This window comes from Microtus pennsylvanicus, chromosome 8, assembly GCF_037038515.1.
Source record: "Microtus pennsylvanicus isolate mMicPen1 chromosome 8, mMicPen1.hap1, whole genome shotgun sequence".
Lineage (NCBI taxonomy): Eukaryota > Metazoa > Chordata > Mammalia > Rodentia > Cricetidae > Microtus > Microtus pennsylvanicus.
In genome coordinates, this window is record NC_134586.1 from 7146180 (window position 1) to 7173890 (window position 27711).

General features: G+C 45.2%; 1 protein-coding gene across 1 annotated transcript in view; it reads left to right on the top strand.

Moving 5' to 3' along the window:
* The first annotated feature begins 480 nt into the window (after positions 1-480).
* The window catches only part of St8sia1 (ST8 alpha-N-acetyl-neuraminide alpha-2,8-sialyltransferase 1), a 141255-nt gene continuing 114024 nt past the window's right edge, over positions 481-27711 (top strand). Inside the window, exon 1 of the mRNA XM_075982354.1 lies at positions 481-1381. Within this exon, the coding sequence (XP_075838469.1) occupies positions 1146-1381 (236 nt within the window). The 5' untranslated portion in view covers positions 481-1145. The remainder of the gene's footprint in view (positions 1382-27711) is intronic.

Sequence of the window (27711 nt, forward strand, 5' to 3'; positions counted from 1 at the left end):
CTCTCTCTCTCTCTCTCTCTCTCTCTCTCTCTCTCTCTCTCTCTCTCTCTCTCTCTCTGTGTGTGTGTGTGTGTGTGTGTATGCGCGTGCGTGCCTGGAATCATAGCTCGCGGACGGGCTGATCTGGTTAAGGAAGCTCAGGAAGGAATAAATCTTCTCCAGCCTCCTCTCTGCTCGTTTATAACCAATCAGTTGCAGAAAGGCGAAGGTGACAGCAGCCCGGGCAAGCAGGGTGGGGGGTCCCCAGTTTGGGCACATTAGAGAATAGATATATGTGTGTGTGTGTGTGCATGCATGCACCAGAGGGGCCGTTGTTCTTATTGTCTGCTTCTCTCGGCAGAGAACAAGGGCAGCAGCGAGGGGCCTGCGCCCTGGGCTAGTGTTGCGGCCCCAAGCCGGTCGCGAGAGGCAATTTCGTGGGTGGGGGAGGGCGGGGGAGACCTTGATTTCCACCAATCCAGGGGCGCGTGTCTGCAGAGTCCAGGGCGCAGCGGAAGGCTGCGGTGCGACTCTGAATGAACTGATGAGAGCGAGTTCTCAGCCTGCTCTGGAGGGGAGTGGAGCGAGGGTCCCGGCGGCGGGCAAGACCGAAGCACTGGGGGCTGGGTAGCGGTCCCCGGGCCGCCGCCGTGGAAATTTCCAAGGACTTGGAGCGGCGGGGAGAGCACGTCTGAGGGGTGCCGGGCACCGCACCGCGGCGGCGCAGGAGGCGGGGAAAGGGCGGTGCAGGGCGGTGCAGGGCGCAAGAGCATCTCTCTCTGAAAGGGACACAGTGGGTCAGATGTCCCGGAGACATCCGCACCTCTTTCAGGACCTCAGCCGAGGGCAACTGTAAGGGCGGTAGCAGCCAACCCCACTGCTCTCCTCCAGACCCCTCCAGCACTCGCCTCTGCAGGGAAAACGACCATGGCTCGTGACTTACCCGGGGGCCACTTCCTCTAGCAAGAAATCCGTGGGAAAAGTTGCATTGGAGAAGATCCTTGTAACTGACCTCTGGGACCGTGGTGGGGGTTCCCCAGCAGTGCGTACAAGAAAGCCAAAGGTGTGTGTGCATGGGGGACCGGCCGTGGGGGCACTCTCCCCTGCCACTTCGCCTAGCATTGTGCTGAGGCGCCCACCACCGACTCTGGGACTCTGAGACTGTGATGGGCCCCTGCGGGCGGGCCCGGCTACACACATCCAGAGGGGCAATGGCCATACTGGCATGGAAGTTCCCGCGTACCCGACTACCCGTGGGAGCCAGTGCCCTCTGTGTGGTGGTACTCTGTTGGCTCTACGTCTTCCCTGTCTACCGGCTACCCAATGAGAAGGAGATCATACAAGGAGTGCTGGCACAGCGCACAGCTTGGAGGAGGAACCAGACCGCCGCTAGGGTCTTCAGGTACCTATTACTGGACACTGCTCCCTCCAGCATCTCTTCCTACTAGTGTGCAGAGAACAGGGTCATCTGGGAGGCTTCCCTGTCCTGCTCCCTCTGCACTATGCCCAACCTAGCAACTTAAGTCAGGGTCTCTGTCCCATCCCTTGCCCCAAGAGGTGTATCAGACACCTTTGCATGTGTTATCTTCAAGTCCGCTTTCCATTGCAATTGGCCCAGTTCCGGTCGGTGGGAAGGGCAACAACTTAATCCCTGCTACTTTCAGAGAATTTATTTCTTGGACTCCGCAGATGGTTTGGTGCTAAGAAGTAAGCTAGAAATCGGTTAATAGGCGTTCGGAGGGTAAATGGTAACAAATCAAACGCGCAGGAATTATAGGCAAGTCAGGAACACCTGAAAACCAGCCATGTTGTTGTGACCCCCCCCCCCCCTGCCCTCTGCCCCGGCTTTGTGCAGTGTGCCATCACCTACTAAGTGCCGGAACCGCGTGACTTTTGTGTTGAAATTTCAACAACATTTTGATGATATATTTTCTCTTCTGGTCAGTTTTTTGGTAGAACAAGTTACTAGCCCAAGGTCATTCACTACCTAAGACAAAGTGCAGACACTAGAATCTTTACCACTTCAAAGCCCCAAGGCGCCTGGCTTCTCTTTTTTCTTAGTTCAGACTTTGGGAGATGCCTGTGATGGAAGCGCTTAAAATCAGAAAACAAATGAAACCCAAGGCCAGGTCTGAAGTAGGGTCAGCCCAGAGCTAGTAGTTTCTCCTCTTGGGGGAGGTGTTTATTTAAGGAACAGAAGACAGGGTTACAGCAGGGGTTGGGTGGCTACCTTGCAGTGCTTCTTACCGGAATGCTGGGGAACCTACTGACCAGCCCAGCTGACTGAATGACCTGAGGGCAGTGCCTTCTCACCTCAGCCCCTGGTGCCCTGTTGCCTCCATGGCCTCTTCTGATAGTCTGAGGGAGGAGTTCACAGACAGGCACGAGCCAATGGAAACCTTTCCCACTGGGCTTATGAGCTAAAGTAAAATCTTTTAAAAATAAATAATTTCCCTCCTTAGGTCAGAGGTTAAATGGTTCCTCCAGAATCTAGATGTAGGCAGCTGACATTTTTCTTTCAGATTAAGAAGAAGATCTATCTTTTTCTCAGCCCCCAGCCACTTTCCTCACTCTGTCAGTAGTTCTGAAAATAATTCCACTGCCCTTGAAAGTCAGAGATGAACTGACTTTCACTGTCACACCGCTGACCTTTGAGCTCTAAGGCAGGTGGAATGCACACCCCCCCCCAGCGACTCCTTACAGACTGAAGGCATTTTTCTGTTTGAGAAATGGATAAAAATGAGTTAAGAATGTCCCACTGGCTTGAAGGATATATACATATACATATATGTGTGTGTGTGTGTGTGTGTGTGTATCCTTGTTAGAAAACACACACACATCTTGTTAGAAAATAGATTTCTTTGAGCGGACTCGGCCAAGTGCAAAGGGTTTCATAGTGTATAAACACAGGAGAATGGTCTCTGAGATGTGCTTGCTTGTTACTGTCTTTAACCCGTGTGTGTGTGTGGGGGGGGTCTTCATCCTTTAACTTGCTTTCTGTGTCCAGAGAATGACTTAGGTGAAGTCCATACACCATCAAATGTGCCTAAGCACACACCCTTCAAAATCAGTGCCTGCAAAAGTGTGAGAGAAGCACTTACTTCATTGAAACAACTTAAACTTCAAATTAGAATCTAGAGTTTGCGCAATGCCTGTGTCACAGCAGGGCACAGTCTCTTCAGCAAGTTACCCAGCTCTTGGAATCTTGACTTTCTTATTGATAAGCTGCTGACAATAAAAAGTCCTTCCCAGGGCTGGCTGTGGTCTGGTACCAGTGTCTGGTACCTTGTGAAGCCAGAGAATGGCCAGTGCATGCTCATCAGACACTCTAACTTCCTGCACATGTTGCCACTGTAGAGAGGACATCTGTCCTGCCTGGAGGAGTTCTGAATATGTCACCTGTCATATTTATAGACATGCTTGTCTGTGCTTTTCTCCTTGCTCAAACCGATTAAATTAATCAAAGTTTAGAGAGACTTGAGAAATTTAAGCTAAAAAGTCCTCAGTTTTTAAACATCTGCATGATTAGTTGATGGGTGTGAGTGTGTGTTTGTGATAGACAGGTGACTCAGGGGTCTTTGTGCATTATAGAGTCCGCCCTTGGGCGACCACATACCTTTGTTAGGTCTTAGACATCTTCACAGATGCGCAGATGTGTGCACATATAGACACTGTGTATTTCTGTGAGGAGAGAGAGACAAACTTGTTGATGAACCTGGGATAGTATCATCTATATACACAGAGAGATGTCCATATAGGCATGTGTTTGCAATCACTTAGTCAATACCTAGTGCGTGGCTGCTGTGTACCTTATATGGGTCAGGCCCCCAGAGCCCAATTACATAGGCTGGTAAGAGCTGACCTCTCACTAGGGACAAATGACAATTCAGAGAATAAACAAGTCGGAAACACCATCAAGTCCCATCCATAAGAGGGGACCTCCCTGCTTCCAACCCTGCAGCCCCGATGCTCTTCCACACGCTGGATTCCAGTTTTTCTGATTCAGTATTCCCACCCCGGAACCTCTGGGTCAAGTTCTCTATGGCAGTGTTGTAAAACAGCTTAGGAGACAGCAACCCGGCAGTGCAGAGCCGTGCAGGCTGTGAACTAGCAGGGGACACCCCAGTCTCTCACGTGGTGGTGGATTACCCAGCCTCATTCTGGAAACCCGTGGTCCTCCGGCTCCTCCGGATAGACTGCTTACATGGTTGTGCTAAGCTGGAGGAGTGCTTATGTCTCTGTAAGCTTATTTCTCAATCCATTTGCTCTTCTAAATGAGCCCCCATCCAGGACGTCTGTGTAAGGCTTTATTCTTAATACCTGACATGGTACCAACAATAACACTGCAGCCAAACTAACCAACCAGTGCCAGCTCCGTGAGGGACTTATCTGCGCTGTCTTTCAAAAGGATTTTCTTATTCCTGATTTGTGATTATAATTGTTTTGCCTGCATGTGTGTGCAACACTTTGTGTCCACAGAGAGACAGGAGAAGACGTTGGATCCTCTGGCACTGGAATTGTAGGTAGTTGTGGATGGGGTACTGGGAACTGAACTAGGGTTCTCCACAAGAGCACCAAGTGCTCTTACCGCTTCGACATCTTTCCAGGATCCTTGACTGTTTTGTTAACTTTAATTCCCTTGAGGAACTTGTAAAAATGGATTAAGATGATGCATCTTGGTTCCTAAAGCAGGACTTCCTGGACTCCTATGGGAGGAGCAAACCTAAGTGGATGTGGATGTAACCAACTGGATGTTGAGGCACTGAAGAGAGGTAGCATGCCTGAGGGAAGACACTGGGAACATTCAAATGTGGTTGTGATTCTTTTTACTTGTGGCTCATTGGTGAGGCAAACAACCCTTTCCCGCCTTGTGAAATAAGATGGGTGAAAATTCCACCAGAGCTGTATGGAACTGAGTGCACACAGAACACTGGCCACATCTCTTCACCATTCCAGAGCCACCGGGGAAGTTCACAAAACTTGCTACTTATACTTCAAGTGGGGGAAGGGAAATCAGAGAGGAGATGGGGTTTGTTAAAAGCCTTGAAGGAGAGTAAAATGGGGTGGTGGGTGGAAGGCTGTTTCCATCAGAGAAGGATGTACGTGATTGCTGTGTGGAGTTCTCAAGTCACCGATGGAGACTCAGAACATCAGTGGAGGCCTGGTTCCAATCTCTGAATCCCTTTATGGCTCTTCCTTGTGAGATAGGAACCAGCAGTGTTGCTCCCATGAGGGAATCTAGGGGACAGAGAATGTATTACTACATCAAAATGTCTGTGTGTATGCACCCGAATGCAGAGCACATGTGTGTAGATGCCAGAAGTCAGCTTCAGGTGTCGCTCCTGAAACACCATCTACCTTGTTTTATTTTTGAGGCAGGGTCTCTCCATGAACCTGGAGCTCGCTAAGCAGGCTGGGTGGCCATTGAGCAAGAGGAATCCCCCTCTCTGCACCTCTCCAGCTGCAGGTGTTGCCACACGGTCCTGGTGAGAAGGGCACACTGTCAGTACATGTGTGCACACCAAGTGGCTGTTATGGTAAGGGATTATAGCATCAGCTTGGAAAAAGTAGCCTGGGAACAAGTTGGTGCGATGTTTCGATAGTTAAGAGAATAAGCTAAAAGCTGTGTGTCGGTACACACTTGTAGTGTTAACACTTGGGAGTCTGTGACACGGTGAGCATCGTAGTTTCAGGCCATATAGGGAGGCTCTGTCTCAAAAGAAATCACACAAACAAAAATCCGAACCAAAGTAAAATGTTACAGTTATGCTATGCCTTAAAATAGGGGCTTAGCAATAATCATTACAGAAAACAGAAATCCATCGTTAAGATTGGTTGGCTAGGGGAAAGGGTAAAAAAAAAAAGATTGGTTGGCTATAAAATTTCCTCAGCCTCTTTCTTAGCATTTGTCCTCAAAGCGACTCTATAAAGCAGATTCTTTAAAAAAGTCTTTGTTTTTACAGATGAAACTGTGAGAATCAGAGAGATTCAGGAACCAAAACGTAGAGTTGGCTTCCCAGTGTGGAGCTGTTTAAGCCTCTAGCTCCTCCTCTGATGGTGGTGGGCAATGGAGGCATCACACAGCCCTTTTGTGATCAGTCAGACCTTGATTTCCCTTCCCGGGGTCATCCTCCATCCAGTCTGGTTTGTATAATAAAGGCAGTAGCATTGGCCTCGTTATTGTCCTGGAAACACACCAGGCTGGGTTAGTTTTGTGCATCTTTCCTTCAGCCTGGGCTTTCCTTTCCTCCGATCACCTCGTCCTGCCCTGCACAGACTACTTCCCGCTGACCTCTTGGGGGTACGTGTGACCTGACTGTAAAGAGTGCTTCTGACATTAGCCCTGATTAACCTGAGAGCACCTTGCTGTGGGTGCCCTTGAGCAGCTCCGTCTTTCTTGCCTCCTGGCCTGTAAGAATCTTCCTTGTAGGATTGTGCTGAGGTCAGTTTAGGTCATGCACTGGAAATGCCCACAACGGGATCTAGTGTGTAACTGATGCTCCAGCCATAGACACTCCTCAGCTTGGATTTCTGTAGTCTTCCCCTTCTGGACTGTTACAGATTCTCCTTCCTCCCCTTCCTCCTCTCTGTTCTTATATTTTTTGTATAAATGCAGGAGCAGGCATGTCAGGGTAACCCCACCTTTTACTGTGAGGCCAAGTCTGTTTCATGGACATTGCATGCACTACAGACAGACCCACAAACTTCTTGGGCTTCTCATGGCTCCACCTCCCACCTCACCACAGGGGACCGGGATGGAAGATGCATGGTACCATACCCATACCTTGTACCTGAGGACTCAAACACAGGTCCTTACCCTGGCATGACAAGAAACATTTACCCAGCCCTTCTCTGTCTCCTTTATGGCATGCACACACGGTTAGAGCTACCGGGAAAGCTGAGTCAGGAAGTTCAAGACTTGCCTGGGCTCTGGAGTCATTTTCCACTACCTGAAGACCCTGTCTCAAAATGAACCTAGTGAAAAGAGGAAGTGGCGTGCTGTGGAGCGTTTGTCTAGAATGTGTGATGGCCCTGAGTTCAGTTTCTCACCACAGCGAGGGGTAATTTAGGAAATTAGTTAAGCTAACCAAATGATTATGTATGCCAGTGTAGGACGTGGCTTGTTTGAAGTCTGTGGGTCATCTTGGAATGGTGTTGACTCCTGTCCTCCCTACAATAGCCCAGGCTAGCCTTGAGTTCATTGTATAGTGAAAGCTAGCCTTGTGCTCCTGATCCTCCTGTTTCCAGTGCTGGGTGGGATTTCAAATAATCCATTTAATCGTTTGGGGTCTTGACTGTTAGTGTCCACTTACCTTGAAGGGGTTAGGTGCTGGCTGAATAATTGCTAATTAGTAGCTGTGTCTTGAGGCACATTCTATGCATACAATTGTCCATTCAGTGAAGAGCTATGTGGCAATGGAATGTGACCCTCTGATGTACTCTGCCTTCCATACTGGCTACTGAGGAAGCTGTAATTGTGGCTTGTGGCCTGCTGAGGAAGACAACAGATGTATTATAAGTTATCAGCCATTTGTCCATCAGCCATGCCAACTGTCAGAATGGTTCTTATGGGCCAATGTGTGTGGGGGAATGCAAGGAATCAAAATGGGGTTCCCGACTTTATAAAATCCCGTGTCTAGTAACATTGGTTGAATTGATAAGAAATTGAATCCTGAACCTGGTAGTGCACACCTATAATCCCAGCACTTTGGAGGATTGTTGTGAGTTTGAGGGCAGCCTAGGCTCCATACATAGTAAGACCCCATCTAAATCTCTCTCTAACAACAATAACAACAATAAAATTTTCAATTAAAAAAGAAATGAACAGATATAATACCCCAAGAGATGCAGTTCATCAGCTTTGATATTACAATAATTTTGAAGCAGTTGATTTGTAGGAGGAGGCCACTTGTTCATCCTGTCCGCCCAGAACCAAAATAACCACACAGAAACTATATTAATTAAAACACTGCTTGGCCCATTAGCTCTAGCTTCTTATTGGCTAACTCTTATATTAATTTAACCCCTTTCTATTCATCTGTATATCACCATGTGGCAGTGGTTCACTGGCAAAGATTCAGCATGTCTGACTCTGGTGGCTCCATGGCCTCTCCCTGACTCTGTCCTCTTCCTCCCAGAATTCAGTTCTGTCTTCCCCACCTACCTAAGTGCTGCCCTATCAGCAGGCCAAGGCAGTTTCTTTATTCATTAATGGTACTCACAGCACACAGAGGGGGCTCCCACATCATTGATTGATCTCTCTGCTTGGGGAACCATTTTCTTATTGTGTCACTGAGTGAGAAGCAACCCAAAATGGTGGGGTTGAGTGCAGAGGAAGCCGGGCTGGACTCAGAGGTTCTCCGCTTCCACTTGGCACCAGCCAAGGGCCCTGCTGGAGCCTTCCATCTGGCTGTACTGAGCACAGGCCAACTTGAATGAAGCACTCAGATCAGTGACGTAGTTGATATGAGAAATACATACGTGATTTCACATTCCCCAGGTTCATTGGAGCATTTTATAGCATTGTTATCTGTCTGATTTCTGGAAATAATACCATTTAATGCAGAACAATTTAAAATTTAGTAAAAAGGAGAAAAAAAATCTTAGTGCTGTTAGTTTTGCTCAGTGTAAACAAATTGGTTTGCACGTCTCTATCACTCAGCTGTGTGTGTTTTGTAGACTTAGCTTTATGTATTCCTTTATTTATTTAAAGTCATTCTTACTGACATTTTGTCATGTAATTGTTATTTTCAAAATTGTGGTAACACAGCTTTTATAATTTTTATTTTGGAAAAATAACATTTATTGTGAGTTTTTTGCTATTATTGTTTTCAAAAAGTTACCATATTAGAACAGCTAGCTTTCATAAAGGGCAATTCTTGCTGCTGGAAAAGTTGTATATTGACCCTTTAAAAATTTTTCTGTGTCTTTGGTGAGTGGTTATGTATGTATGTATATACATATTTGTGTGTGTGTGTGTGTGTGTGTGTGTGTGTGTGTGTGTAAAAAGTCCCTTCAAAAAAATCATGCTCTGTGACTGAGGACATTGCTCGGTTGGTAAGTGCTTGCCTAGCAAGTAGGAAGCCAGGGTTGGAATCCCAGCACTGCATAAACTGGGCCTGTTGATTGACAGCCATCATCCCAGGACTTCTGAGATGGAGGCAGGAGACTCAGGAATTAAAGATCATCAGAGCTGGCTTGGGATACATGAAGCTCTATCTCAGAGAGGGAGGGAGGGAGGTAAGGAGGAAGGGAGGGAAAGAGCATGGCTCTCCTTTTGAAATGTTAAAGGTAACACTGTTTTTATTTGAAAATGAGAGGGATGGAGCCAGCTTTGCTGGTCATGCCCTTCCAGCCTCTCTGTGTTTCTATGTGTATGTGAAACCTTGACCTGGAGCATCTTCTATGGACACTTCTTGGCAAAAGCATCCCTAGTTGGCATCTTTTCGGTTTGCTTGCTTGTTTGTGAGACAGGATCTCCCCCTGTCGTCTTCAAATTCGGCACAGTCCTCTTGCCCCAGCCTTCCAACTGCTGGAGTTACAGGTGTGAGCCCCGTAGCTGCCTGAGAATTAGCACCTGGGCAGTGCCGCTCCTACCATCGGTTCCCAGACTGCCGCAGACAGTTGTTCAAAGAGTGTAATCGACTCTGGCCAAGGGCACTTCGGGTTTTTCCATCTTTGAAAAGAGCAGAGGGTGGTTGCATAAGCCACAGACTCAAAATGAGCATCAGAGTAATGAAATTCCCCACAGATGGATTTTCGAGAGGCCAAAGCCGCTAAGACAGCTTCCCCACACTGGAACTGTGCCTGACACTGACCCCTCCCCATGGAGGACCTTTATTTGGGCCAGTGGTACATGCGCTGTCTCTCCCTATAACTATCTCCTTTCCTGTACTGAAGGTGATTAACACTGGCTTCATGAATGGGAAAATAGCGGTGTCTTATCAAATCACCGCCATCATGTTCTTTTCTAGGTCTTCAGTAATTAAATTAGACTGTAATATAAAAAGAAAGGTCGCCTTACTTCAGGCAGAAGTTGAGATGTCATGGCAAGAGCAAAGCAGCTCAGATAAAGTAGAGGAAACATTGTAACTGCAACTGTAGTTTTGGGGATCCTTCCCCTAAAATTAGAAGCTTAGCGTGTGACTCTGCAAGAGGGGGATGTTGGGTTATGAAGGGACAAAAGCCCCATAATGACTTTTGGTTGGGTCAGCATTTGGTGGTGGTACGCTGTAGAGCGAGAGGCCATTAGCATCCTCTATCATTGTGCTGTGTTTTCTTTGGTCCTGGGTAAAATGACTAGCCACACCGTCCCCTCTGGTATTTGGGAGCCAGTGCTCAGAGCTGTTTCTGTTTATCTGTCCCACACCCCATACCTCAGTCTCATCAAGTGTGGGCATGCCCTGTGTTTGATGTCCACTGAGTATTTGCTGGGTGGAGAGAAGTAGGATTGTCTTGGAAGCTGATAGAGAGCCGTCTGGTACCTGTGAGGGAGGGTTCTGCTCATGGTCCAACAGATTCCAGCTAATTTAGTACAGGTTCATTCACTGCTTTGTGAGCAAGTATCCACTCAGGGCCCACCTGTTCCAGACCCTGTTTGCTTGTTGCAAACCCCAAGGACACAGGCTCCACCCACATGGAGCAGATGAGCACACAGCAGGTCAGCAGAGGCCAGCAGTGTCCTCTAGTCCCACAGCTGTGTTGTTTGTCTTTGAGGCTAGCCGGGGACTCATCCCCCGCTTCTGTCTTCTGAGTGCTGGCATTGGAAGTATGGGCCACCACATCTGACTTTCTTCCTTTTTTCGGAGCTAGGGTATTATGTGGCCCAGAATGGTCTCCAAGAATGATTTTGAACTCCTGATCCCCCTGCCTCTACTTCCTGAGTGCTTGAATTGCAGGCTTGCATGCCCGTGTTTGGAGTATGTGGCCTTTGGAGTATAACCAAGGGTCTTGTGCACGTTAGGTAAGCCTTCCACTAATTGGGCTACACCTCAAGTCTTTAACTCTTTTTATTTATTTATTTTTTAAATGGAAGAAAAAATAAGCACACATTCAATGTCACTTTTAGAATTTCATTGGGTATTTCTGCATTTAGTAAAATCCAGAGAGGGCCCAAACCCTTCTAGTTCAGCTGACTCTAGGCCTGTACCAAGACTGGACATGGGAGACCTTAGAATATCTGCTGACTCTTTCTGTCCTGAGCATCGCGTGAAAAGTTAGAAGGAAAAACACTTTAAAACAGGGGCAGGCATCAGTTCACCCATAGAATACAGCTATCTTGGGCAGGAACACTCAGAGCCTAAGCCATTGCTGCACTGGCCCAGCCACCTGGGGTAAGGTAGAGAGGGCTGGGCAGTAAGACCCTCGGAGATGGAATGGGAGAAGCTCAGTTTGGAGTAACAACAAAAATATCATTTTTCTGCTCTTTTTAAGATAGGATTTCATATAGCCCAGGCTGGCCTGGAACTCCCATCTCATTATTTGTAGCCTTACCAACTACTAACTACCAACTAGCCAAGGGTGACCTTGAACTCCCAATCCCCATGCTTCCACCTCCCAAATTTTGGGATTATAGATGTTTACCACCATGTCCGGCTGGCTTATATTTTCTTAATAACAGCTTCACTGTGTTGTGTGACAAAGCTTTTCCCGGAGAGACACAACACATGGCTGCCCTCTCCAGCCAGGGAGCCCACAACAGACCAAAGTGTATGGATACCTTCAAAGTCCAACTTGCTGAATAATGAGATTTACTGGGGTTACTTACAGGAACAGGGATGACTCAAAGACAGCTATGTCACCAAAGTCCAATCGCAGCCTGGGTGACAACTCACAAAATCTGGGAAACCTGGAGCACACCATATAGCCTATAGGTGGCTCAACAGGCTGTGGGGTGTCATTTCCAAGTGCTCTGCTCTAAACCTCTTTTGGGGAGCTCAGATGGGTTTGGCTCCTTCCAAAAAGCTGGTCTGGTCTCAGAGTCTTCTTTGCAGTTTGGCTTCTCTCTGTTGAGAAGGTCTCCCAGCTTTTATTGTTTAATCTTGCGGTGAATGAATCTGGTCAGTTTTAGGAACTTCCTGAAGCTATTTTGAGTTGTTTGCCTTTCCCTTTCAGGAGCTTCCTTGCAGGATGGAATGTTCAATCCTGCAGAACACTTACACTACACTGTGCCATCTCCAGTGCCGCTTGCTCCTCACGCCACCTTCTACCCTACTTACCTGTTTTGATGGGTCTCTGACTGCCTTGGTCCTGGTTGAACTGAATCACTGGCTGGAGCTCCTCCTTTGCCTGGTCCCAACCTTCCTTCTTAGGTAGACTCTTGAGCCCACAAGTGGCGTCCCCTCCCTTTCCAGGCTGGGAGTGCCACCTTGGCTTGTCACTGCCCCACCCCAGTGGCCTGTAGCATCTCTTTCTTTCCTTCCTTGGCTCTCTTCACAGCCCAGGAACAGAGTTTCCATCAGGGGAAGGGATGCCTGTTGCTCCTCGCTGTAGACTCCCTTGATGTTTACTGTGCTTGGTTTGAGGCCTCCCTGTTTATCAGGGAAGAAAACCCATGCTTCCCCCTTGCCTCTGGAGAAGTAGCTGTGATGTAAGAACACAACACTCCACCGCCACCACTTCCTTCTCAATCTTTCCCTGTGTGAGTACCCTGGGTGCCGAGAGGCCAGCTTCTCGGCCTTGGCCTGTTTGGTGCCTCCAAACCTGATGGTGTTCTGAACTTGGAAAGCCAGGGTGGTTCTGTATGGGGTTGGCTGCAGTTCACAGAGAAGAGGAAACAACCTCCTATTTTGATACAGTTATGTACTGAGTTTGTATCCTCACACCCAGTCATTCTAATACAGGGCTTCATATGTGGGAGGCAAGCACTCTACCACGAAGGCACACCCGAATCAAACAATGCGGTGCTCAGTCTCTCCCTGCATTTCCTTCCCCTCCGCCCCTCCCTTTCCCTCTCTCTTTGTCTCCTCTCCTCTTCTCTTCCCTCTCTGTGACTGTGTTCTGTTGTCTTGCCTAGCGGTGTCTCCTCCTGCCAGCTCTTTCTCGGTTCTTTTCCGGGTTCAGGGAGCTCGGGAGTAGACCTTGTCTTTAGACCAACTGAGAGTAACGCCTGCATCTCCAGCATGAAGCCCACAGAAAATCTTGTGACAAACCGAGAGACCCACTAACGAAGCTGTAAGATTGCTCCGTGTGTGTCAGGTTCCAAGATTTATCACTTGTACACAGTCCAAAAGCTTTTAAAATAGAGACGCAATATGGGAAATTAAGTTTGGATTTAATTAACATTTACCGAGCCCCAATTACGTGCAAGCACCATGCTACACGCAGTCTGTGCAACGTGTCGGTTGATCTAACCCTAGATCTTAAGCTTTGTTTTGCAGACAATGATATTTCTAGTAGGATAGTTGTTTATTTTATGGTTGCTGTATGTTGGTTCTGTGTTAAGCATTATATGTAGTGCTACCTTTACAAGAACGTAGTGAGGAACATATTGTTGCCCTTCTTCCAGAGAGAAGCAGGCTGTGACTGTTTGTCCAAGATGGCCCCTGGTGGTAGCGACCAGCATTCAAGGAGTGCCCAGCATTGCCCTCTGAAAGGTTCAAGGTGGATACTGACATCACCCTGGTGGCCCTGTAGGATGATACCATCCTGGTGGCCCTGTAGGCTTGTCCTTCTATTGGTGGAGAGGCTGAAGCCCATGAACCTTAAGAAACTTAGCTAAGGTTGTATGGTTGGTAATGACCTTTTGTGAGGGCCCAGGAACTTCCTTTCCACAGGAGACCAGTGTTTTTAGTCTTCACACTGAGATTTCAGTCAAACTCTGGTATCCTTCCATGGCAATCTTGTTATTTTTATTTTTTTTCCTTTTGAGATAGGGTCTCACTTTTGCAGCCTAGGGCTGACCGATGGCTCACTGTGTAGCCCAGGTTGGCTCAGAACTCTGTGACTATCCTTTCAAGCCCAGGCCCCCAAGCACTGGAATTCCAGGTGTGAGCCACACACCAGTGTCTGCATATTTCCCCGAGAGGGTAAATCTCAGAGATCAGTTAATACCGCCATCCACTTTTTACTTCCTCTAATGGTGCGGTTTTGATGCTACTCCTATCAAGAGTTCTTTAAAACCAAAGCCACAGGCCTTCCCGGGGCAGGAAGGGGCTGTCTGCTCTTTCTGCATCTGTCTGGTATCTCTGGTTGATAAAACTGAGTTGTTACAAGCTGGGGGACTTCAGCTCCAGGTTCTTTTCGAGTAATATCTATGAGGACTCTGTGCCCTTCTCCCCAGAGAGTGATGAGTAACCAGACCAAGCAAGAGAATTGTTTTTATGATGATTCTTTACTAGCAACTTCAATATCCGATGCATCAATGGGGGTTTACAATCTCAATAGGCATGGGGGAATTGATAATGGGCAACACACGGGCAATTCAATATCACAGTTATTAATCCTACTAAAACTAATACATAAAACCAATTTATAACCTTAATCTAACTTATCACTTATTCATAAAACACTTCTTAACTTTAATATAACTTATCCATTACTTATCTATAAAACACTTCTTAACCTTAACTTATCCATTACTTATCTATAACTTATCCATTACTTATCTATAAAATACTTCTTAACGTTAATTTATCCATTAACATTTCCTAATATTATCAATTATCCATAAAATATCTCTTAACATTTCACATACTAAACTTATGTATTAACACATCTATGCTCTTCTCTTAACCTCTCATACACACATGAAATAGCATCATACGACCTGGTATTCCCTGGCTTAAAAAGGGGGTTTTGAATTTCTTCAGGCTGGGCTCTTGTCCGCACTGGGGGCTGGGTAGCGAAGATCGACTCTTGACCTCATAGTCTGTGCTCGGGAGACAAGGTTCTGATGTTCCAGGTTGGTATCTGGTAGGTCCTTGGACTCGGCTATTCGAATGACCAAGTCTCAGGAGACAAGGCTTTTAGTTCTCTACTCTCGAAGACAAGGCTTTGCTCTCGGGATGGCAAAGCATTCTGAAAGGCAGAGTATCTAGTTCTCAGGAGACAGACCTTCAATGTTCACTCCCAGGGAATGAGAATTTGCATTCGGGATGCAAGGTGTTAAATGTCTGTTTTCGGGAGACGAAGCTCTGTACTCGGGAGACAGAGCATTAAATGTTTAGGCAAGACATTTAATATTGCTGCTTTTCGGAGGCAGGCTAGGAGGATCTCTCTTTCCACGGAGGCCTGATGCCAGAGCCATTGTGAGAAGTGAGATAACCATCCTGCTTCAGCCACCTCTTTTAAGTCAGTTCAAAATTGCCCCTCGTTTGATCCTTCCGATAATCAGATGTCCTAGGTTATCAGTATCAACTGGCCACGGAAAGTTGGGGGTCCCTCTTGTGTGGCAAGATTATTTCATTACCACGGTTGCTGGGTGCAGCCCCCACATCTGGCAGGGCCAGATGTGGGTGTGGCAGCCTTCAAGCGGGCAAATGTTCTCTTAATATTTCACCTTAGTTATTTTCCATACCACACACAAGAAGAAATGCTTTTACATTACACCAAGTGACATTCATTCTTATTCTATAAATTTCCTGTTCTATCTAGTATTTATTCATTCAGAGGAATTTGCTTCCATGCTCATTACATGGGTGAAGAATTCTTTTGCTCTCCTAACTTCCCCTCTGTCGTGGCCTTCTCCCCTCCTGCTTTCGGCACCTGTGAGGCCCGTGCCGTGGGAATATATTATTACCCATGCTGTGCTCACAGGGCTGGAGCCTCACTCCTATGAGAAGCAGTAGTGGAGCCGCTGGGCACAGAGAGGCTCGGTGCTGTGTGAAAATGTGGCTTCTCTCATTTTGATTGGCTGTGCAAATACCCAGGGACTTTTTTTTTGAGGTCTTTAGACCCTGTTGCTAAAATGTTTTTGTGGTAATGTTTTGTGTGACTCCGAAAGATTGCTCAGAGACGTGGCGCACATGTGTAGAATAAAATCATGTATTCGTGCAATAAAGCTCACGGAAGGGTGCTATGCAGTGTAGAAACTGTCTGGACCGTATCCTCACAGATCAGCAACATTAGATTCCATACGTGTCCTTCTGGGTTGTTCACTCTAGCACATAGTATTATCCGAGCTTGAATGCTTGAGGTGAAATCTACAATTTTGCCCGGACTACAGGCATGACTGAGGGCTATTTTAAGCAAACAGGGCTGCATAAATTCTTCCTGCGGGTGAGTTTATATGCCTGTGTCATCCACATCTTATCTCTCAATCTACTCTCTCACCGTCTGTAGCTATCTTCTAATCTGTCCATTTCTATCTAGCATCTATTTATCTGTTATCTATCACTGACCTAGTTATCATCTACCAATCAATTTTCTATCTGTATCTAGCATCTATTAGCTATCACTATTTATCTATTATCTACTTCATCTAGCATCCTTTTATCTATTTCCTATAATCTATCTAGGTATCTATCATCTACCTATCATTTGTCATCTACTTATAATCAATTAATCATCTGTATATTTGCCAATCACTTGATGCTTATAATTTATCAACTATCATTTATTATATATCATATATTTATCATCTATCTATCTATCTATCTATCTATCTATCTATCTATCTATCTACCTATCTATCTTCATCATCATCATCATCATCATCTATCTTCTATCTATCATGTGTCTATCATTTATCCTGTATACTGATGCACAGCCTCCAGGATATCTCCCAGTTTCCCAGATTCCCCCTCCCTGGCACCCTTGCCCTGTGCTGTCCTCTTTCATTTTGAGTGTGAGCTGCACTTAGTGACTCACTTCTAAAATAGAACAGAATATGGCAGAAATGATGGTGCATTGTCGTGAGACTGGGCTGAGAGCAGCCATGGCATCATGTGCATGGCCTCTTTCTCTCCGCTGGATCACTGCCCTGCTGTGGGGACATCCCGGCAGTCTGCAGAGAAGCCTGTGCAGTTCTAGTCAATGGCCGGGAAGGAGCTGAGGCGAGCAGCAGCCCTGGAAGGGAGCCGAGAAGGATGTCCTTGCTCTGAAAACCGCGGCTCCCACTGACAGCTGACTGCAACTTCAGGAGAGATGTTAGCTGGAAGTGTTCAGCTGAGACAGCCTGATCCGCAGAGCAGAGGACATGAATCACTGCTAACATTGGGGGTAACTGTCACACACCTCAAACAACAGTTGCTAAATTGTTACTATTGTTTTATTGGATGGTTACATTTATTAATTAGTAAATTGGATTACTCAACATAAAAGCATGTAGCCAGGCATGTCCTGTCCTTTCCCTGCCCAGCATGCCCAGCATGCCCAGCATGCCCAGCATGCCCAGCATGCCCAGCATGCATGTTACAGAGCATTCCCATGGCGGGGTTTTCCTCAGGCTTTGTCTCCCACCATCCTTGTGTTTATGTTAGTTTTTCTCTGTAAAGACCTTAGAAAACATCAGAAAATTGATATCATTGGTTTCTAAATTTTATGATTATTTAAAATTGTTTGCCTTCATTGTTTTTAAAGTGTGTGTCTGTGTGTGGGTCTGTGCACACGTAGGTGTCCACAGAGGCCAGAGGCAGCAGAATGTCTGCACTTGGAGGTAGAGGCACTTGTGAGCTGCCTGCCATGGGTTCTGAGACCTAAACTCAGGTCCTCTGCAAGAGTGTTTCATGCTTTAAAGCGCTGATGCACCTCTCCAGCCCCCACTTACAGGTTTTAAACCTTTATGTCTCTATGCTCTGTGAGAGCCCACAGATGTGGATTCGTTCAGACCGATTCTTGCTTCAAGGTTATTGACAGGAGGTTTGGCTACCAACAGGATGTTTTGAGCTAGGGTGCGTTTAGTTGATGCTTTGGGTATTAACAAGGTGATTACTCTGTTTGTACCTTGCATCTTGGTAAAGAAGTCTTTTGTCTTCCCCCTTCTCTTTGATTGGGGTCTATAAAGCCCATAAGAAATAAACACGGGGTGAATTTCAGTATTCACTGGGTTGCCCTCCCGACTCTATCCAGTGCCTCTGTCTTGTCTTTTGTATTTCTGTTTTTTTCTACTGTCGTTTCTTAATCCTCACACTTCCCTCCAAGCAGGGATGAATAAGCCTGGCAGGACCAGGCTGATGTCCGGATGCGGGATATGGCAATGCCCACAGCCCAAGATATTGCCATCTGGTATTTTTATGATTTAACTCTTGAGATCCATATGTTTTGTTTTGTTCTTTAAACGTAGTGAGCTGTTGACCTGACCCCCACTATTCACTCTCATGACATCACTAGAACAAACCCAAACCAGAAGATTCCCCCGTCCCCAGAGTTGTGAAATGTCATCTGCCTGTCCTCTGATTTGGGAGTCCTACTTTTCCTCCTCTGTTTTTTTCCTATTTTTATTCAAAAGTCAGATTTACTCAATAGCTGTAGTTGTGCAGTGATGTTTTAGGGTTTTTGATGCTCTTGTTTGTTTGGGATAGGTCTGCCTGGCCTGGAGCTCACTATGTTATTAGAGCAAGTTGGCCTCAAACTGATGGAAGTCTGCCTGCTTCTGCCTCCTGACTGCTGGGTCCAAGGCATGTACTAACATACCCAGCTATTTTAATATCTGATAGGCAAAGGCATGCACCACTGTTCCCAGCTATTTTAGTATCTGATAGGGGACCAGTTACTGTTTTCTCTGTCAGGAGTTTCTTTGCTTGTCACAATTTCCTCTTAGGTGCAATTGAGAGAGTTCTTCACCTTCACTTCTTATTGACTTGCATTAATTTATCGTTCTTACTACAAAATTAAAACTTCCTGCCTGAGCATAAGCTACATTTAATTAATATTCAATGCTTATTCTATTTCCCTAAATGGAGTATCCAGGCTTATTTCTCATGGATTCCAGTATTTTTATTGAAATAATTTTTATGATATCTCATGCATTATAGTGTCTAAGAAGTTTATATACAAGAAAGGTATTAATTGTTATGTACATCTAAGTTTCTAAAGTTTTCCAAGTACGTTTTTCCTGGATAGTCCTTTTTATATTTGCTAGCTATATGTTGATCTATGTCTACTTGAGATATTTTCTCTCCTCCTTCCTTGCACTGATTTCTTCTGCTTTCTTTTTCTTTAATGAGTATGATTCAGGGTTTTCTCCTGTGGTTCTCCAGCTGAATTTTTCTATTCTCTCTCTCTCTCCTCACTTCTCTCTCACCATCCACTGACTTCCAACTCTGTGACCTTAGATCACAGCTCTCCTAAGGAAGGAAGGAAAGGCTGCAGAGGGGCTGAGGAAGGATTCATGTTCAGGATTCTCTGCTCCCAACTCATTCTATAAACATTGCCCCCATGCAACCTAAATAGAAAGGACTTGGGGGCCAGCAAGATGGGTTAGCCAGGAAAAGTGGTTGTCATGCAAGCTTGACAACCTCCCTTCAAATCCCTGAAACCCATGATGGAAAGAGAGTTGACTTGCAACTCTTTTCCTCTGTCTTCCACATGTTCTACATGATTGGTGCATGCTCACCCCACCCCCACCCCCATCTCCCAAGAGCTATTTAAAAAGGAAAGCTGGAAATGCCTCTGCCTGCTAACTTGTTTCTAAGCTCTTTCTTCTCCATCCTTCCTGCATACTGTTTCTGGATACAGTAAGTCTAGTCACTAAGACTGATCCCAGAACGCAGGCTGCTTCACCTGCCCTGGAAGTCTGCCACTGATTTCATAACTATCCAGATTGCCTTTGTGGTGACCAGATCATGACATGGTCAAGTTGGCACTAAGAACTGTCAATCACTGTACCACTGTGAGGAGAGGTGTGTGTGTGTGTGTGTGTGTGTGTATGTGCGCCTGTGGGTAAGGGTCTTCCCTAACTGCCCTGATCTTTCTGGGCTGCCCTGACTTTCCTCCTGTGCTGAGCAACCATAAGACGGCCAGTTTGACAGGAAATGGCTCCCTGGGAGATACTGAAATTCGAAGGATCCGGCTTCTGGAAAGGCCATTATTGTAGGAGAGAAGCCCTGGAGAGGGAAGGAAAACAGCTTGGGTCTTTGTGGAGGGATGCAGAGCAGAGGTAAAATAGACACTCTGCTCGGCGGATGGGAAACTCGGCTTGAGACCTTGGTGTGTGAGGGTGGGGAGATGGCTTAGCGTGCTGGCTATGCGAACATAAAGAACGGAGTTCCACCACCAGAACCCACCTAGATGCCCAGGAGATGTGGCAGCCCGTCTGTAATTTCTGTAAGAGCTAATAATGGCACAGGAGACATGATTTTTGATTGAGAGCTCGTGCTGAATGGTTGGTTTAGACAGAAATTAACTATACTAGAAAAATAAAAGGAGATCTTGAGCAGTTAGGATGGGACTCAGCAGGTTTGGTAGCTATTGCCTGCTCTGGGGAACAGATATTCATGGTACCAGGACTACAGATCTCTGTGGTGTGTGTGTGTGTGTGTGTGTGTGTGGTATATGTGTGTGTGTCCGTCTCTTTCTGTATATGTGTCTGTCTTCATGTGTGGTATGTGTTTGTGTAGGTGTGCATGTGTGCCCAGGGTCTGTGTGTGTGTCATGTGTATGTGTGTTGTGTGTATATATGTGTGTATGTGGGGTGTGTGTGCATGTTTCCATGTCTGTATGTGTGTGAGTGTGCAAGTATAAATATGTTTCTGTGTCCATGTGTATGTGTGTTTTTGTGTGTGTGCATGTGTAGCGTATGTGTGCATATGGTAAGTTGGCAGGACAGGTATGGAGACAGAGATAGGAGTTCAAAGTTGATTCTTAGAAAAGACTCCAAAGATTAGTAAATCTGTGCATAGCACAAATTCTAATTGGTCTTGATAATAAAAACCCAGAGTCAAGGTAAGTGCTGAAAGATCAGACAAATAAAGGAGCGAGTCACCAGAGAAACCTCTTACTGCCGCCAAATCTTCAGACCAAAGTGGGCAAGATCCTGTCTCCATGAATCCTCAGACCGAATGCCCTGAGCTCTTGTTTCCTCCCGCTTTATATCCCTCTCTACCCAGCCATATCCCTTCCTGTTTCCACTTTCTTAGTGCTGGGATTAAAGGCGTGTGACTCCCAAATACTGGGATTAAAGGCGTGTGACTCCCAAATACTGGGATTAAAGGTGTGTGCCCCCACTGCCTGCCCTCTGGCTAACTAATGGTTTAGCGCTGCACTCTGCTCTTCAGGAAAGCTTTATTTGTTAGATCACAAACAAACCACCAGATCTGGGAGAAAGTACTGAAAGTACTGAAGTTCACTGCATCAGGGAGATGCAGATCAAAGCTACAGTGAGATATCTCACTACAGTTAAAGGGTTGGTTTTGCTTTTTTGTTTTTTGTTAACAAAAAGGTAGAAAGTAGCAGCTACTGGTGAGGACCCGTGGAAAAGGGAACAGTGAAAATATAAAGTGATACACTCAGTATGAAGACCTCAAGAAGCTGAAAACCTTCTATGCATTGTGGGTGCCCCACTGCAGGTCTGCATAATCTGGCTGTGTGTCATTTGCTTATCCAAGAAATAGCCACAGTCAATCCCCCACTGCCCACGTTAGCTGAGATGCCCATCAGCAGATGAGGAGATGATAAGATTATGATAAATCCATAGAGTGGATTCATTTAGCTGTAAACAGGATGATGCCATATCATTTGTAGCAAGGTGGATGGAATCAGAGGATATTGTGTTAGTGAAACGAGGCAGACACAAGATACACACACAGCTCATTCTCAGGTGTGAAAAAGTGCAGCTGAATGTGTCATCAAACCTCAGAATCTTCCAGCTGACCGTGTCACAAGTACCCCAGAGTCTCGGAAAGTAGGGGAGAAGGGCGGTTGGATAATGGTTTGTAAACCATAGAAGTGCAATCAGTTCTGATGTTCTATCACATAAAGGGGCAATGGGTTCATAATAACCTATCAGAAGAGGTCAAGGTTTCACGCAAAAGAAATGGTAGGGAGGTGAAACTTAACTATGCTGATTTGGTCAACACACAGAGAGGCTGGAGGCATGGCTCAGAGGTGAACGGCACATACTGCTCTTGTAGAGGACTGGAGTTCTGTTCTCAGGACCTGCCGGGCAGTTGGCAACTGCTTGAAACCCTAGTGGTAGGCAACCTAACGCCCTCTTCTGGCCTCCACAGGCAATGCACTCACATGCACATACCAACACGTAATTTAAACCATAATCTTTTAATGATTTAAACTTAAACAAATCTTTACAAATAAGAAATGACTACACTGCACCCTGTAAATATGTAAAATTGTATGTTACTGAAGAAGTTGTTTTAATTAAAGAGATGGAAATATTCAAGACACGACAGGCCCTTCCAGGTGGTCACTTGGCTGTAGACTGTATACATGTACTGAATCATCACGCTGAGCTCAACAGTGTATACAGTCGACGAGTAATTCGTTAAGATAAAGTAAAATCTTTCTATGAGCCAAATCTAGAATGCAGGTAGGATAGCATAGAATGGGCAGAGCAGAGACCTCAGTGAAGAGTCCTCGGATAAGGAAATGACTTGTAAAGTTAACAGAGGAGGGGGAACCAGGCCATAGCCCAGTTGGCAGAGTGCTCCCTGAGCATTGCCCAAGTCCTGGCTTTGATCCCCAGCATGGCACATGCTGCACAAGGCGATACTTCCTGGAATCGCCACACTGAGGAGGTGTAGGCAGGAGGATCACGAGTTCAAGCTTGTCCTCAGCAGCATGGGACTTGACGCCAGTCTAGAGTATGTGTGATGATGAGGGTGGGGAGACAACTTATGTTAAATAAGATGGGATCCTCCAGTGCTGCTGCCTCAGATGGAGGGGCCAGGTAGATACACATGGTCTGTTTGTGTCTGGAATTGTCTTTCATTTCCCCTTCCCTTTAAAGTCTTCTGCCAGTCATTAGGTGGGATTCTTCTTGTCTCGGGACAGCTATTTTATTAGCAATGCATTGATGGTTTTCACGTGCTCTGCTCAGTAGGCGTTCCAGTGAGCAAAGTTAGTTATTGCCATGAGCTCATGAACTGAGGAGATTTAACTTGTTTTGGTCAGCACGAACTGGGCATGTGAAGCAGCTAAATCTGAACACTCCTGACGACTGGCAATCTATAGTGAGTTTGAAGTCGGAAAGCGTGCATGGCTACCCTCCCATGTGGGGTCTCGGATGGCTTCACAAGGTCTCAACCATTGTGCTCCAGCTGCTTTGGGTCTGGTGGGATTGAGCTAGTGAGGCTGGACAGGGGCAGCCTCTGGATAGCCTATTCATTTCTTGTAGTCTCCTCAGAGAAATGAGCTCAGTTCTCAGTGTGTATGCCTGTGTGTACGCACACATGTGAGTGCATGCAGCTGCACCAGGCTTTGTGCTTGTATGCATGTGGAAGCCAGAGATTGGCCTTGGGTGTTGTTCATCAGAGGCCATCCCCCTTGGTTTTTTTGAGACATGACTGTTCACTGAATCAGAAGTTCAATGAGCAGGCCTGCTTGCTGGGCAATGAGTGCTAGGGATCCTCGCGTCATCACCTCCCAGCCCTGGGATAGCAAGTTCCCCTCCACACTAGGCTTTTACCTAGGTGCTGGAGGGGAGTAGACCTGGGGCCCTCTGCTCACAAGGCAGGCAGTTTATAGTCAGCTCACATCTCTAAGATTCTAAAGTGCTTACTCCATATGCACTGATGTAGGATTTTCCTCTTTGGGTTGTGATTACTATTAATGAATATTGAACTGCTTTGAGCCTATAGCAGAGCAGGGCTGGGCAGGGCAGAGCTAGGCAGGGAGGACTAGACTGAATGCTGGGAGAAAGAAGGGCAGAGTCAGAGAGAAGTCATGTAGCCCTGCCAGAGACAGACACCGGTTGGAATCTTGCTGGTAAGCTATAGCCATGTAGCAATACACAGATTACTAGCAATGGGTTAAATTTATATGTAAGAGGTAGCCAATAAGAAGCTAGAGCTTATGGACCAAGCAGTGCTTTAAATAGTATAGTTTTTGTATGATTATTTCGGAGATGAGCAGCCGGGAACCAACAAGTGGCCCTCCTCCAACAATGCACGCCTTATCCCATAGCACACTCAGACATGTGTGTGCACAGACACATATCCTGGGGAGCATATATCAATGTTAGGGGCTTTCTTTTGGTTCTACACCTTGGCTGAGGAGAAATTAGTGACACAGATGCACACACAGGGATAGAGCTGTAGCAAACAAGTTTTACTGAAACTGAAAGCAGATGCACTTTATTATTCTTATCTGTGCTAGCCACATGGCTCAGTACCTTTTTCAGCAAGGCAGTCACATCTTGCTTCTTCTGTGGCTGGGCCAGGACTGCGGAAAGAGCTTCCCTCTTCCCAGAATTCTCATTGCCCTGCCTCTACTTCCTGTCTGGTTTTCCTGCTTATACTTCCTGCCTAGGTATTGACCAATCAGCATTTATTTAAAATATAATTGACAGAACACAATTATCCCACACCAGCAGGGCATTTCACATTCAAACCATGACAAGATAAAGTACTGATCATGAAAACTGGTGCCTTGCCCTCACACTTCAATTCATTACTAGTGGCTCAACTAAGAAACCTTCCCAGGATCCCTTTGTGTTGTTGAACATGGCAGGTCTTGAACTTCTTGTCCACATTTACTGACTGAGGGTGGTATTTGTGGACAAATAGTTATCTAGGCCTTATCTGTCACAGGCTAGTATCCTCTTCCCATTTTATTTGTCCTTAGATATTATTCCATTTTCTATCCTCAATGGTTTCTGTGAGAAAATATATCTCCCAATATCTATTCTGTGTGAGTCCAGTCTTTGTTGGCAAAACCCAAGTGTATTTACTTGGAGGCTTCTGTGCCCTGATCTTTCTTGTTCTTGTTTAACCTATTTTCTTGTGTTGAAAAAATAGACCCAATTGATAATAAATACTATTGGTTACCTTTGAGAAATATAGCAGATTCTGTGCAAAGGGCTCTGCCTGTGTGGATTAAGAGTGTTAAGTAGGTGTTACTTTGTTTCTGCTTTCATGATGAGAAGATAGAGGTCTAGAGAAGCTGCAGCCCACACTCCAGGTCTCCTGTGCAGTGAGAGGTTAAGCCAGAATTAAAATTCAGGGGAGCCTGCGGACCTTGACCTATGATGATGTCAGTAGATTCATGAATAATTCTCTTTTGAATTTATCTCAGATTAAAGTCTTTTTTCCAAAAATTACAGTATAAAGTAGCATTAATTTATAAATTCTCATTTCTACATATCAAAGGGTTTTACAGGTCTCAAATAATAATGTGTTTACTGAGTTAATAAAATGCTCTGATGAAAACTTTCAGAAGATGTTAGCCTTGGAAGAAAAGACTGGAATTAGAGTCCTTGCCTGGTATGCTCAAGACCTTGGGTTCAACCATTGCACTGTAAAACATGCAATAACAACACACCCAAGAATGCTGCCTACATAGCTGTATAAAGTTTTAAGTTTTTTTTTACAATGCTATCCCAGGTTTTTGTAGAAATTTAAGTTTCAAATTATTTTTACATACCGTTTCCACTTCTGTGACCATTCTTGGTTGACACTTTAAATGCAATTATAACTTACCTCTTGGCTAATGCAGCAATGACCAATTTGTATTTGCCAACAAACAGAATAGCAATTGGAAAATCATAGTTCACTCCCCACAACACTGATGCTGCTCTGATGAAACATCCTTGCCGACAGCTGTGGAGATCGGATCTGTGCGTGTCTCCCACACAAAGGAGGCGTTGCTCCTCTGCCAAGTATGCCATGGCAGCCAGGCTTTCTTGCAGACTGAATGAGAGTCTTGGGTAAATGAAGATGTGATAATTCTAGTATTTGGTAACTAAATATTCATGATTCTTTAAAAAAAATTAGATGATCCTGAGAAGGGGTGTTGTTACAAATCTAAATGATAGCCTATAGAAGATGTCATTCACTTTGTACTGTCTTCCCGTTTTATCACCTGGGATCCTATTGCTAGGATCCTGTTGTCCCAGTATTCTGCCCAAAAGTGACTTGGGAAATAGAGTCAGGATGGAACATTTGTAGTATGTGTTTATTTAGAGGAGACAGGGAATGTTTTAGAATAACTCTTCACCTTTGAAATAAGAATGGAATTCATAGAGGTTCATGTGTTTATCTTGAGCTTTCTGTGTATGTGTGTATGAGCACATGCCTTCAGGGGTACACAGGCATGCCTGTACATGTGTGTGTGTATCAGTATGCAAGTGTGTGTATGCATGTCTGGATGTAAGTGTGTCTGTGTATATGCATGTGTATGCATGTGCATGTGTTTTGGGAAAAGCTGCTTGTTTGTTTCCTGGTCACCCAGACTCCCAAAATAATCACACAGAAATCTCTATTAATTGCAGTACTCTTTGGCCAATAGCTTAAGCATATTTCTGACTAACTCTTATATCTTAAATTAATCCATTTCTATCAATCTGTGTATCGTCACATGGCTGTGGCTTACCAGCAAGGTTCCAGTGGGGCTCCAGTGGAGGTGCCTGTCTCCTGCAGGTGGCTACATAGCTTCTCCTGACTCCATTTTCTTTGTCTCAGCATTCAATTTTCTTGCCTAGCTTTATTCTGTTAAGCCGCTGGCCAAAAGCAGCTTCATTATTAACCAGTGGCAATAAAACATATTCACAGCATGTAGAGGGGAATCCCACATCACCTCCCCTTTTCTGTATAAAATAAAAGGGAAGGTTTTAACTTTAATATAGTAAAATTACATATAACAAAACAGGTATCAAGCAAGAATTATAGTTACAATATTTATATTTACTTTATCTTTATCATAACAAGGAAAACTATAATTATAACTATCTATTCTTCAACTTCATCAAAGATGCCAGAAGGATTACTACCTAAGTTAACAGGAAGTGCATTGTAATCAGCTTCCAAAACTCTAGAATTTGGAAGAGACATCTCACCACTGAACAGTCATGCAAAGTTCTTCTGTACTGTTGGGACATCCATCTTTAGCCTATAGGCCCATAGTATCTGGCAGGCTTTTTTATAAAGCAGTAAATTTTAAAGACAGTTCCACCAAAATTGGCAGTTTGTCAGCCATTTTTTCTGTGTTCTGAAGAATGTCTGGTAGACCCTTTCATGAAGCTGGAACCCTGAAGGACTGTCTTACCTTTAGGCAAGTTCAGTGGTCATTTCTCTATGGGTCCTGCATGTCCATTTTATACAGCATACCATCAAGCAGTCAGTTTCTTGCCTAACTTGCTAACAAACTCCATAATCTTCTTGAAGTATATTGGTGCTACCAGGAGCAGATGTGTCTCATTGTCATGAAAAGTCCTAAGATCTTAAAACATTTTAAATACCATACTCTGTTAGTCTTTGAAAAGTTTGAAGAATACTTATCCATCTGAAATATATCTCTGTATATCTAGAAAACTTAACTAACATGACTACAAGCTTGAGTATTATAGATGATTATCTATTAACCTGTATTTTAATTATGCATTAATTTTTAAATGAGCTACACAAACACAATACCTTAAGAGCAGAAATATATATACATATATATAAAATAATGATCTTAAATTTGTATCAATAAAGCAAGATTCATACCAATGTAAATCTCTATATCATATCCCCCTTTAAATGTAACATTTATAAACAATATTTGGGAATTTGGGTATAGTTCTTTCCAAGCTGCTTCCTGCTTTTTGTCGGGCAAAGTAATTTTGGGGGTGTTCATGGTGACTTTTAGGAGGGTCTTGGTCCATTAAACCACATTAGTTTGGAAGATATCCACAGGTTC